General features: G+C 38.8%; 1 protein-coding gene across 7 annotated transcripts in view; it reads left to right on the top strand.

Annotated features, from left to right (window-relative positions):
* Nucleotides 1-13,886, top strand: part of Wipf3 (WAS/WASL interacting protein family member 3) — a 127,732-nt gene that overhangs the window by 17,203 nt on the left and 96,643 nt on the right. For all 7 annotated transcript variants that reach the window (XM_087206586.1, XM_021254078.2, XM_087206587.1 and 4 more), the window contains exon 2: nt 9,889-10,035. In XM_087206586.1, the coding sequence (XP_087062712.1) occupies nt 9,946-10,035 (90 nt within the window). In that variant the 5' untranslated portion in view covers nt 9,889-9,945. The remainder of the gene's footprint in view (nt 1-9,888; nt 10,036-13,886) is intronic.

Raw genomic sequence — 13,886 nt, 5'->3', positions numbered from 1 at the left:
TCCTTAAAGAGCAATATTTCCATGACTTAATCACCTCCTACTGGGCTCCAACCCTGGAACGGTCCCTCCACTTCTAAATGCTATTATATTGGATCCTTTGGGGAACAAACCATATTCATACCATAGCAGTGTATAAGAAAGTGTCAACAGTGTAGTATAAATTATAGGTGGTACACAGCAGAGTTCAGAATGAGATGTAGAATTTGGCTTCATAGCAGAAAGCCTGGAGAGAGTACACGTTAAATCTGAGAGTGAGGCCATGGAGTCTGAAAGGTGACAGCTGCCATTCAGGGTATCAGACCTGGCTGTCAGTGAACTGTGCTGGTTGCCGTAGAAGGGAATCTGCTAGTGAGTGAGGTGAGGATGGTTCCTTGCAGAAGACTGAGGTTCTAGTGCAACTTCAAACTAGACAAGGGACCCAGGGTGTCAGAATCTCATTGATACTTCTCTGGCCCATAGTAGCAGCAGTAGTGATAATAAGAAGTACATGAGCAAATCTAAAATGTCACAAGTAAGCCCTGGAAAGAAAAGCTCTGACTTTTCTGGTATCCAGGAGCCACCTCCAGTCTACACACTATTTCTTTGGTTTTTTTCAGGGTAGCATTTCAGAGGTACTCAATCCTCAGGGATGAGGTACCACCTACCCTTAAGAAAGAAAAAACACCTCCTGATAAACTCTAACATCATAAAATAAATTAAAGGGGTGGCCATTCATTTTTTAAAAACAGCTCATTATTTTGTAGTATTAATTGCAGGTTTTCAGTGAATAACCTTTTTTAGTGCACAATAAATGCCTGTATTTCCTGAAACTAGAAATGCCATTTTTCAGAAGCATAATTATTATATAAAATGAAGTTGACTTATAAATGTGTGATTAATCTGATGTATTTTTAATAAACCCATTTCTTTTAGTTAATTCAAGAGTGGGGGCAAAAACAGATAGGAAACCAGTATTTCTACTTTTTACCCTTGGGAACCACACATACAGTGATTTTTATGGTTCTCAGCCTTAATTTAAATACCTGAGTCAGTGATAAATGTTATCAATATCTCCATTTTTCCTTTCTGCAAATACTGTTCAAATATTATAATGAATTCAATGAATGAGCTGGGAACAGATTTGCATTTCAATAAGTCTTTTAAAAGGAAACCAATTTATTAGCTCATTGTGGGTGTGAAATAGTGGGTTTTGTATTAGAGTGTATTAAGGTGTGTCTTCATTTTAGAAATTACACAGACAAGTCCACGTGAATCCTTTATGCACTTCACCTGATAACTAAATATAATTCCAGGTAGGGCTGAGCCATTTCAGGAGCTGGTATCTGGGATCAGGGGTCAGAAGTCCTGCCTCTCATGTGTGTGAGAGGGCCATGGGCCCTCAGTCATTTTCTCTTTCACATCAATTCCAAGTACAGTCTGCCATTTTCCTGGACCCAGCCTGCTGAAAGTAAGTGAATCTACAAAAAAGTGAGTCTTTTCCCTAGATGATATACTTCTGACTGTATGAGACAGAGTTTTCACCATCTTAGGTATCCTGGAACAGAAAACTTGAGTAGACTTACCTATCCCGTGCTGGTAAAATTATTCCCAAAGATTCTGATTCTTTGAGCCTGGGGTGGAGACTTTGTCTTTCTTATAAGCTTTCACCTTGGAGAGATTCCCAAAGTATGTTCTCCAGAGCAGCAGTGTTGGGAGATCAAGGATTTTGTTAGAAATGCAGACTCCAGGCCCCAACCCAACCTGAACCCAGTGAGTTGGAACCTGCACTTAACAAGCCCCCTGGATGTTCATCCTCCATCGGGAATTGGTAAACATAGCCCCCTGGAGCTCTGTGGAGGCGCCCTGGGGAAACCTGAGATGCTTTTAGGCAGATAAACAATAAACATTTTTATTTGGATAATTACTGTGTTTATTCTTATTATTTTCCATTTATGGCAAGTGGCGTTGGTTTACTGTTATGGTAAAGATTTAAAGTCAGGTATTATTTTTCAAAATAAAGTTATTTATTTAAAACCATGAGTTGATTTATAATAAATGTGAAGTGAATATAAGTTCAGATGGTATGTGGATATATATAAAAACTATAAAAGTTGTTTGTATATAAGAGAGCTACTTCAGCATGGGGCTTACGTGACTGGCATCTGGAGCTAGACACCCTGGGTTTAATAACAGCTCTTCCACTAACTGATTGTGTGACTTAGGGTAAGTTTCTTAGCCTCTCTGTGTGTCAGTTTCCTCTTCTGAAGAATGCAGACAACCATAATGTCTATTTCATTGGACGTCATGGTGCTTAAATGAGTTACTATACAAAAAGCTCTTAGAACAGTGCGTATCCCATAGTAAGGGCTGTGTCAGAACCAAATTGTTTCACTATTATCTAAGACAGGAATGCTCAGGGACTTTTTTTTCCTGTACCTTGTTCCCTCCTTACTCAAGCCAACATACCCAGCCTCCTATCAAAGGCTGTAGACTTCCAAGTTCTTATACCATGGAAGAGAGTGAAAGCAACAGCCTCCATGTGACCATTGGAGGACAGTCTGACCTGGAGGAGTGGCTGGCTGTGGCTGAGGGTCTCCTCACCAAACCACAAGAGGAAGTGACTACAGAAAGTGAGGGTTCCACAATAGTATCTGCTATCACCTGGAGAGAAGGTTTGAAAATGAAATTCCCTTATTATTCTACTTATCATTTTGGAAGCCTTCCCAGATGTATTTTGAGAATGTTTTATTTGGACTTTGTCTGCACAGGGCTTGTGAGCTCAGGGTTGTGCTTTCCTGGCTGCAGGGCACCTTTGATAGATTAATGCAAATGCCTGATCTTTGGATGTGGCAGGACCGTGCTGAGGCTTGTGAGCTATGGACTGCCTCAGGGGGAACATTTGCCTCCCTTAGTTCAGAGGTGGGACCTCTCTGTTCTTTTCCCTAATTTCATAGATGCAAAACCAAGGGACTCAGAAGGACCATACCAACACATAAAAAGTTAGAATAGACAGGGAATCTTAGTTTAAATGTATTTTTAGAACCAGCCAAAAATGCTTTTGTCAAATGGTAGCTGCAACCCTTCTTGTTTATATGTTTTTTTTTTTAATAAGCACACATTCTATTTGTGAACAGCTATAATCGGTCAGGCTACTCTTGGGGGAAAAATTTATAAATGTTTTGATGAGAGTAAAATTGTTCACCATGAATTATTTCTTTCTGAGACAAAGCTCAGTTGGTATAGAGATATACTACTCTTTATATGAAAAAGATAGGAAACCCAGTCCACATGTATTGCTGAATGGGTACAGATGGGCAGAGGAGGAAGGGAAAGAAGGGGACCAGAGGGTGGCCAGAAGGATAGTTCATTTCCTGCATCAAAGGGGTGCCTTGCCCATCAAGCCAGAATAGTTCCTGTTAAAGAGGTCAAACTGTGGCAATCTGTTCTTTTGGTCCACTGGACTTCAAAAGATGCTTTTCAAGTTACAGTCAGCCTTCATACCCATGGGTTCTCTGTCTAATGATTGAACCCAATATGGATTAAAATACTTCGGGGAAAAAAGTACGTCTGTACTGAATATATAAATACAGGCTTTTTACTCTTGTCATTAATTCCTAAACAATACAGTGTGACAACTATTTACGTGACATTTACATTATATTAGGTACTATAAGTAATCTAGAGATGACTCAGCAGTGGTGGTGAACCTTCGGCAGGTGGGCCATTTTGCCATTGAAAGCTCTGACTTAGAGTATAAGGGAGAATGTGTGTAGGTTATCTGCAGTTACTATCCCATTTTAAGAAAAGGATTGAGCATCTGAGGATTTTGGTATTCGAAGGTGTCCTGGAACCCAGCCCTCGTGAATACCTAAGGACAACTATACTTAGCAATAATTTTATTAAAATTGGATTTCATGCAAAAGTCTAAATATGGGCCTTTGTGGGGCTGGGGAGGTTCTGGCCAATACTGAGCTTATATTCCCATGAAATGTCAGTGAGCCAGAGCTGAGAAGGGAACTTTCTTCTCTTAGCCCTGTCCCCTTTGCACCCTTTTCATCTGTAATCTACCCCATCTGTGATAAGGGTCACAGCCTGTTTTCTTTCTACAAGAGATGGAGGGAAAAAGAGTTCCTGGCCTCTGGCTGCCTCATAATGTGAGGAATACCTCAGGCACAGGAAAAGTGTCTAAGAGATGGTGGTGACCACAGCAAGACTAATGTCTGTGCCTACCCAAGGAAGGAGACACTTGCAAAACAATTGAATGTCATTTAAACCCCTGAGTGTTCCCAGCCTTCTCCCCTTTTCTCCCACATGTGCAGAGCCCTGCAGGCAGCATTAATTCTCCCACTTCTGTCTCTGCTTGTATTATCTCAGCCCTGCTAACTAGAACAAACCCTAAAGCCACCTGTTGATCTACTAAAAATGCAGTAGTTCTACCAAGTGTTTACTTGTACCTTTCCCTCAAGATTGAAATGATGATGGTATTCCTCAGCAGTCCCTACTTTTCTTGGGGGCATTTACCCTATTCCTCCTTTTATCATAGTTTTCTGTGGTGGTGGTGATGCTAAAAGAGCTTCCAGCATGTGTCTGCTATGTGTCAGTCAGTACTGTGGTCTTTATTTAAGCCTATCAGTAAACTAAGGATTAAGTATTCTAGCTCCTATTTTACAAATAAAGAAAATGAGGCCCACTGAGGTTACGTGGCTTGACCAAGGTCGTGCATCAGAATAAAAGCCAGAAGCATCACCCAGTTCTGTCTGATTCTAAGGGCAGAACTGGCCCTGAGTTTGGCATCTCATGTGGATGCACCCCGTTGCTTCTCTTTCCCTTATCACTCTCTGTGATCATGTTTGAATACCTAAAGTGCATTTTAATGCTGATTCTCAACTCTTTCACAAGTCATGAGGCAGTATAAAAGCTTTTAAGAGACTGGCTTTTTAAAAACTCTTAAACATTTGAAATATAGTTCAGAACAAAATAGCATTTTTAAATGGGTCACGAGAGAATACAAAGGATCAAAGAGCTCATGGTACAGCCTGTGACTTCCTAGAGCTCTGTATTCTTAACTGTCAGATTTTAACAAATACTTCTCTGGATAATTGCTTAATTATTATATCTGTCAAGAAAAAGCCTGTACAACCATCAAGTTCCACATATAAAAATATCCTTTAATTCCAGACTCTGAAAAATCACTCTCCCTGTGATTGCAGTGAGGCAGATCCCAGTGGCACCTAATCATTCTCAGATTCCTAGGGATAAAACTAGCTGGAGGACAAAAGCACACAGGGAGAAGGGAGTGGAAGGATTGTTCTCACCTTTGTGAGGTCCCTTTCACTTCATAGTTCCAAAAACACTTTTAGATCTTTGCAAAATGGAAGCACAGAAGTAATACAACCTGAATCATACCCATTTAATAAAGTAATGAAGTGCAAGGAAAATTAGGTTTTGGATCAGGAAGGCCAGGGCTTTCAACTCAATTTTGATTCTGTCTCTGAAATTTCGTAGAAACTGCATAACCTGAGACAAAACTTGGTTGTCTGTTACATGGAAATACCACCCATAAGACTGATGAGTATAAAATAAAACAATGTATTAAAAGTCCCTAATGTTGTGCTGAGCATATATTGGACTTCCAAAAAGTTACATAGCTGATCTTCATTACTTGAATATTCTGTATTTGCAAATTCACCTACTTGCTGAAGTTTATGTGTAACTCCAAAATCAATATTCATGGTGGTGTTGTGGTCATTCACAGACATTCAGAAAGTGGTAAAAAATAAAATAAAATTGTCACCGACCATGCACATTACCAGCTGAGGTGGAACTAGCAGACAAAAAACTAACTTTTTCAGCTCGAACACCAGAAAGAAGTGTCCCTTCTCAGAGTCTATCTAGTACCTCATGTTTTGAATGTTTATGCTTTTGCTGCTCAAGTGGCCCTCAGGCCTAGTACTGCAGTGTTGCTTATGTTTCTACGCCCAAGAAAGCTGTATGGATGACTGGTAGAAAATATGTGTGTTAGGGCCGGGGATTTATTTAGCTCAGAGGTTTCACAGCCTGCTGTGCAAGCTCAAGGACTTGAGTTCAATCCCTGGTACCAAAAAAACCCCCCAAATACGTGTGTTAGACAAGCTTTGATCATACATGGGCCACAGTGCTGTTGGCCAGGAAATCTGTTATTCTGCTCATGCCCACTACAAATGGAGTAATACCCACCCACATTGGTGAGAGAGATCCATCATTAGTCTTCAGATTCAAATGCTAACCCCCTTCAGAAACAACTTCACAGAAACATTCAGAAATAAGTTCCACCAGCTACCTGGAATCCCTCAGGAGGGAGTAACTGAGGGCCATTGTGGGCACATGTGGAATCCCTCAGCCCAGTCAAGTTGACACATAAAATTAACCCTGACATGACAATTTTATATAGAACATAGCTATAATGACTAATAATAATTGACTGTACTTTATTCAGATCCTGTATTAAATAGGTTAAGTATTAGTGGCTATAGCAAATTAACTCTAAAATCTCCGTTGCTTAGCACAACAGATGTTTTATTTTTTCATGTATATAAAGTCTCAGGTGTTTGGCAAGTAGTATTACAAAAGGTGTGTCAGAAACCCATATTCCTTTCATCATGTGGTTTGTTGTTGTTGTTGTTGTTTTGGGGACCAGGGATGGAGCTTAGGACCTTGCGCTTGTGAAGCAGGCACAGGGTCACTGAGCTAAATCCTTCATCATGTGGTTTTGACAGAACATAGGACAGTTGCTTTCCAGCCAATGGATAGAGAAAGAGAGGAATGATGGGTAGAAGGTCTCTATAAGCCAGCCCAGAAATATAGCACATCACTTCTGGCTTCATTCTATTGGCCAGAGCTCAGTCACATGCTTACACCTTCTTGCAAGGGATGCTGGGAAGTGAAATCAAACTGTGTGCTGAGGATTTCATGAATAACCCTGCCATTGTTTTCTTAAAGGTATTTTCCTACAGTCATTTTCCCTCAGGTAAATAGCAAACTTTTAGGTAAGTAGCATTTTAGTTTTTTTAAGCTACTCTTCCAAACTCTTTCCATCAGCAAAAGTGAGTCTGTTTCCTCTCATGTGTCATAGTTAAAAGATGAGGTCCTTACATAATGACACCACTCTATATTCTCTTGTTCTATTAATACTTCAGCCAGCCTGCTGTGAATTTTTGACTGAAAATATTTTTGCCACCTCATACAAGATTATATAAAGAATATACCCTATGCTGTCTATGAAAGAAAGTGTCAAAATACAAATAGCTGCTAATTTATGTTTGTTCCAATTAAACTGTGGACTCACATCCAAGTTTGTTTTAGCATTCAGCCTGTAGGATGCTAGCTGTGTTGGATTTCATGTTATCGTGTATATTAGATTGTGAATAAAATAACATTGACAGTACTTGGAGCAAGCATCTACTAAACTCTGAAATAACTGCTTGATTTTACCGTGGTTTTATGCTGAGGGCTCTGAAGAGTATTTTTCTGTCTTTCTGCTCTTAATATCAAAGAAGCAATAGCAATGATTATAAGGCTCCTTTTTTCAAGGGGATACTTTATAAGAAAAGTGAGGTCTTGTTCAACGATCAGCTCACATATATCCTTGTAGCTCTTAGAAAAATTATCATGGACTCTTTCTCCAAAATGTTGCTCAACATGTACATCTTATACCATTGTCAATTTTAGAAAATTCTTAATGCTACTGAAAAGAGGCTTGTACCATAGGATCCAGCTCTGCAATACCTGAGAATAGGCATAAAAAAAATTCAAGGTGGTTATAGTGGCACATGTCTGCAATCTCACCATCCAGAGGGGCTGAGGCAGAAGGATCAGCAGTTCAAGCCCAGTCTGGGCAACTTGTCAACTTAGTAAGACCCTCTCTCAAAATAAAAAATTAAAACAAAGCTGGGGATGTAGCTCCGTTTGAAGACCTTGCATTCAATCCCCACAAATGAAAGAAAGAGAAAGACCACAATGAAAGGGAAGAAGGAAGGGAGGGAGGGAGGGAGGGAAGGAGAGAGAGAGAGAGAGAGACAGAGAGAGAGAGAGAGAGAGAGAGAGAGAGAAAGAAAGAAAGAAAGAAAGAAAGAAAGAAAGAAAGAAAGAAAGAAAGAAAGAAAGAAAATTTGAAATCAAGGTCTAACAGAGACATTTGTACCCCAGTGTTCATAGCAGCATATTTCAGAATACCCAAAAACTGGAAGCAACCCAAGTATCCATGAGCAGATGGTTAAATAAAATGGGGTATAGACACATAAAGGAAAAATCAGGAATTAGTACATGCTACAATGTGAATATACAGAAAATATGTTACATGAAATAAGCCAGACTTAGCCAAAGATTGTGTAGTCACATATACGTAAGTAAATTCTGTAGAACTGGCAAATTCATAGTTATAGAAAGTAGAATAGAGATTACCAGGTGCTTGAGGATGGGAACAATGTAGTTATTGTTTAATGGATACAGAGTTTCTGTTTGGGATGATGAAAAATTTCTGGGAGTGGGTAGTGGTCATGGTTGCATGACATTGCAAATGCACTTGATACAACTGAATGGTATACTTAAACTAGTTAAATGTTTTGCCACAATAATTAAAATCACATTGGAAAAACTCTTGACTTTGAGCCTTTAAACCTGGCTTCCAATCAGGTCTACCAGTTACTAATTATGTATGACTCGTCAAAACCTCATGTCTCTGCATGGCTTTTTGCTTACCTATAAAAATGGGATATTGCTACTGACCTGAGAAGAGCATTGTTATGGAAATTAATGTAGTTATCTTGTCACGTGGTAGCCACAATGTAAAAAAGTAAAAGAAATAACATGTAAGCAAAATCCAGTGGAATGTGTTAAGAATAAAGAATTATGATGCATAATACTGTTTTTCGCTTCTATAGAGGTAACAGTATTTCATGAAAGGATACAAATGTCATAGGATGTTAAAAATGAAGAAACAGAGGGACAGGTCGTGTCTGGCCCTCTAAAGACAACAGAAACACAAAGTCACTCCTGCTTACATCTGATGTTTATTTCAGTCTCTACTTAAATTGTATTTAGGGTCTCATGTAGCTTTTCCTAATTCTTGTGGAGCTTTCTTTAATACAGTGTATCCTGATACAGGTCCTAAGACACACATCTGCACCCACACGTGCACGTGCACACACACGTTCGGCACAGAAATACCACATTTACCTGGAATTCAAACATCCCACAATATTGACTGGTTGAAACAAAGCCAAATTTGGAGAATCTTGCCCAAAAGACCTGTAGAGAAAATACCAGATAGAGAGAGGTGCAGATGAGAGGTGACATGACCTACCCAGGGGTCTGTGCAGAAACCACGACCCAGGGACAACAAGGAAAGTCAAAGCTGGCGGGAGAGGAGGGGGCAGGAAAATGACTACCGCCCCTTGTGAGCCTCACCCGAGGCTGGCATAGTGAGTAATGTTGAGTCTGTGACATTCAGAAAAGGTTAAATTTCATTCTGTTTCTTCTCTTCTGGTCTAGAAGATGGGCATCTATGCAGAATGCATTGAAAATAATAAAACTATAGGTTCAAGGCTAATGATATAGAATTCAGTTATCTGAAAAACTCATTATATGATAAGGTGTAGCTATTTATATATTCTATTTATCCTGAGACACAAAATGCTAAATTCTATCAGCTTTATCACTTAAGTTTCTCTAGAATCTGGCTACTTTTGTCTGTCTCCAATACATAGCCCAAGACCAGCCTCACAGTGAACATCCTGTGAGTGAATGAACGAGTGAACTAATGAACAAGTGTAAGAATGAAACTGTCTACAATGTGCATGTCTGCAAACCATGTATTTCCTGTGTGTGAGTAAAGACATCCAAGTTTAAAACTACCTCTTTTCTTTTTTTCAGAGCAGAAACGACTCTCTTGGGACCATTTATTAGCAAGACACACCAACACTGTGACATATGCCCGTGCCGCCACCACCACCGCCTCCTTTGCCTCCACCTCCTCCGCCCCCGGGGGCTCCTCCCCCTCCCCCTCCATCAGCACCCCCGGTAAGACCTGTTTTTTCTGTCTGCCCTACTGTGAAGCCTAAGCTCATTGGATATGCTTGAGAAGGGGGTTTTCCATGTTCAGAAGCAGCACTGCCTAGCTCCTCTGTGGCAAGTGGATGTTGGCAGCATCAGAGTCTGATTTCAAACCAGCCTGGCCCAGCTGTGTCTCTCCCCTCCTCCCCGGCAGCTCCATCCTCCACCTCAATGGCCTCACTTCCCCTCACTTCCCCTATGAATCCTGCTGCTTGGTTCAGAATTTCTGACTCTCCCTCAGTAACTTTCCATCTCGCTAGAGGCCTCACAAGAGAGACTATGCCAAAGTGCACAGCTGATAAGGCTTGGAGAAGTCAAGTTCCAGTGTGTTACTTGAAGGATAATAATGATAACTTGGCCTCGGTCCCCTAGATCTAGGTTTAACTCAGTTTAGTGCCCTGTAAAATGCCACAGTGAAATATAAATCTCTGCTTGAAGCTTCTCTGACTACACAAGACTGAAGTGAGTCCCCATCCATTTGTGTTGCCTGTTGGTCGCTGTTGGCTTCATAGCTGGGTTTGGGTTTAGGAAGAGCGCTGAGAGGGCAGATATTTTGTTTTCAAATAGGAATTCTCAACCTTGATTCACTGACATTTGGGACCAGATCATTCTTATTGTGAGAAGACTGTTGTTGTTGTTTTAGGATGCTTAGCAACGTAGCTGGCCTCTACCTACTATATGCCAGTGATACCAATGGTGGTGGTTAAATGTCCCAGGGAATTGCCAAATATTCCCCAGTGGGAAATAAAGTATATAGAAAGAACAGGAATACATAGTGGAGTTTCATTGCTGAATCTGACCTCAGAAAGTCAAATTCACAGTCATCGCAAGGTGATGAACAATTAGTAAAGGAAACACATGAAATTATCATATGGATCTTAAACAGACTTGCTAGCACTGAAAGTGCAATTTATAATAATTTCAAATACAACGCTACAGAATTAATAGCCAGAAAAAATAAATTTATTGAAACCCATGTTATGAGAGATTTGGGGAGATAGTATCTTTTAAACATTGCTTGTGACACGCAAATATCTAGGGCTTAACAAATGATGAGCAGGTCTTACTGAGGAATGTTCTCTGGCAGAAAACAATAAGCCTGTGTGTAGTATAGTGTTTCCCATGGTAATCAGGTTGGGGATTTTTGGTGTGTTTGTTTGTGTGTGTGATGCTGCACCTTGAGCCCAGGGCCTATGCACTGAACTACATCCCCAGCCTTTTTAAAAAAATTTTAAATTTTGAGACAGAGGCTCACTAAATTAATAAGTTGGCCATGCTAGGCTCCAACTTGTGTCTTCCTGCCTCAGCTTCCCAGAATGCTGGGGTTGCAAGCTTTTACCACCACACATAGCTAGGTTAGTTTTGTTTTTAGTTTGAGAATTAAGGAAACCCTGAAGGAACCAGAAAGAATGGATACAATGATGTGCAACAATGCCCTTTATACTAGTGACAATTAAATGTATTATACTATACTATTAATTAAAAATTGCATTTGTCATGTTGTTGATTAAAAATTACATCTATGGTGATTATGAAAAAGTAGATAATGAAATTATGAATTAACAACATACCTTTTGTGTATAGTGAAATCAGCTACATGTAACAAACACATCATAAATAGCAAAGACCAGAAAAGAATTTGATAATGCCAATAATAAAATTTAATATTTCATTAAGGAGTTCTTCTTCTTTAAAGATGCTAAAATTCAAAATAGTTCTAAATTTGTTAATGTTTTCCATTATTTCCCTCATTGCTTTTCCATCTGTCTCATAAAGGAACAGGTTAATTGTGATGACATGAATAACAGTGTAAATTTCAATTTTCTTTTGCAAATGTCTTTTTCTATAATCTAAGAAAATATTTACAATATGTATTTAAGATAAAGAATTAATGTCCTTAGTGTATAAAGAGCTCTTACAGGTCAATGCATAAAAGATGAATAAAAGGGTTGGCACAGAATATGGTCAAGAAGAAGAACAAACATTTTGGCCTTACTGTAGTTGAGTAAATGCAACTGAGTAAACCACAGGTTGAACATCTATAATCCAAACATCTGAAATCTAAAATGTTCCAAAATCCCAAACATTTCGAACTTCAAGTCAATGTTCAAAATTTTCAGATATTGAGTCATTTTGGATTTCGTATTTTCAAATTAGGGATATGCAACCAGTAAGGTATATGCAAATATTTCAAAATCTGCAAAAACTAAACTCTGAAACTCTTTGCTCCCAGCATTTCAGTTAAGGGATGCTCAGCCTGTAATGAGAAACCATTTTCTTTTATTAGTTTGTTAATGATACATTCTGAAGTTTGGCTGAACTGTGAGGAACCAGGCTCTTATAACTCTTACTGAGTGCAAAATTTGTTATAATTCCCTAAGACGCAATTTGTCGATATAGACCAAATCCTTCAGAAAATGGTTATAGCTTATATGACCCAGGATCATTTCAATTTTTCTTTAAATACTTAATTATAGGAGTCTATAAATATATAGCCATAGAATATTAATGGTAAACATTACTTGTAATAGCAACCAAAATAGACAGAAAAGAAATCATCTAAATTTTTAATTGGAGAAGATTCAATAAATAGTTATATAATTCACAAAGTGGCATATTAGACAGCCATTAAAAATCATATCCAAATTATTTTGTAACTTCCAGTGTATCATTGTTCTAGACAGGAACTTATCCATGGAAGCTTAAATTACTGAGTGAAAAGTTGTTTTGAAAAAAAAAATTCTCTAAACAATCCTAAGTTTATATGGAATCAACAGAGATCAAAAATAGCCAAAGCAAAGTTGAGTAACAAGAGCAAAAAAGGAGGCATCACAATCCTGGATTTCATGTTCTATTACAAAGCTATAGTGATAAAAAGCAGCATGGTACTGGAACAAAAAGACGTGGATCAATAGAACAGAATAGAGGATGCAGAAACAACTCCAAGCACATTCAGCTACCTGATCTTTCACAAAGGGGCAGAACATACAATGAAGGAAAGATAGGGCCGGGGATTCAGTGGTTTCCCCGCCTGCTGCGCAAGCGCAAGGACCCAAGTTCGATCCCCGGTACCAAAAAAAAAAAAAAAGAAACAATGCTTAGGAAAGATAGCCTCTTTAATAAATGGTGCTGGGAAAACTGGCTATCCACATGCAGAAGATTGAAGCTAGATCCATATATACACTAAACTGAAATTAAAAATGGATCAAAGATCTAAATGTTAAAACAGAAACACATAATCTGCTGGAAGATAAAATAGGTAAAACTCTTAAAGACATGGACATAGGCAAGAACTTTCAGAACATAACCCCAGTTGCACAAGAAATAATATCAAGGATCAATAAATGGGATCATATCAAATTTACAAGCTTCTGCACAGCAAAGGGAACAAACAACAGAGTGGAGAGACAACTTATATAACGAGAAGAAATTGCCAGCTACGTCTCAGACAGAATATAAAGAACTCGAAAAATTAGACACCTAAAATAAAAGATTCAATCAAAAAAATGAACAACTGAAATGAATATTCTCAGAAGAAGAAGTACAAATGGCCGATAAATACACTAAAAAATGTTCAACTTCATTGGCCATTAGAGAATTGCAGATTAAAACACTGAGATTCTACCTACTCCAGTAAAAATAACTATTATCAAGAAACCAAAAAGTAACAAGCGCTGGTGAAACTGCAGGGGAAAAAGAACCTTTATACATTGTTGGTGGGAATGTAAACTGGTATAACCACTATGGACAGCAGTATGGAAATTCCTCAAAAAAATTAAAAATAGAAGTCCCATTTGACCCAGCTCTCCCCCTTCTGG

The sequence above is a fragment of the Heterocephalus glaber genome, unplaced genomic scaffold (assembly GCF_053883595.1).
Source record: "Heterocephalus glaber isolate CG9 unplaced genomic scaffold, H.glaber_assembly_v1.0 deba00000676, whole genome shotgun sequence".
Lineage (NCBI taxonomy): Eukaryota > Metazoa > Chordata > Mammalia > Rodentia > Bathyergidae > Heterocephalus > Heterocephalus glaber.
This window is presented reverse-complemented; position numbering and strand designations above follow the sequence as displayed.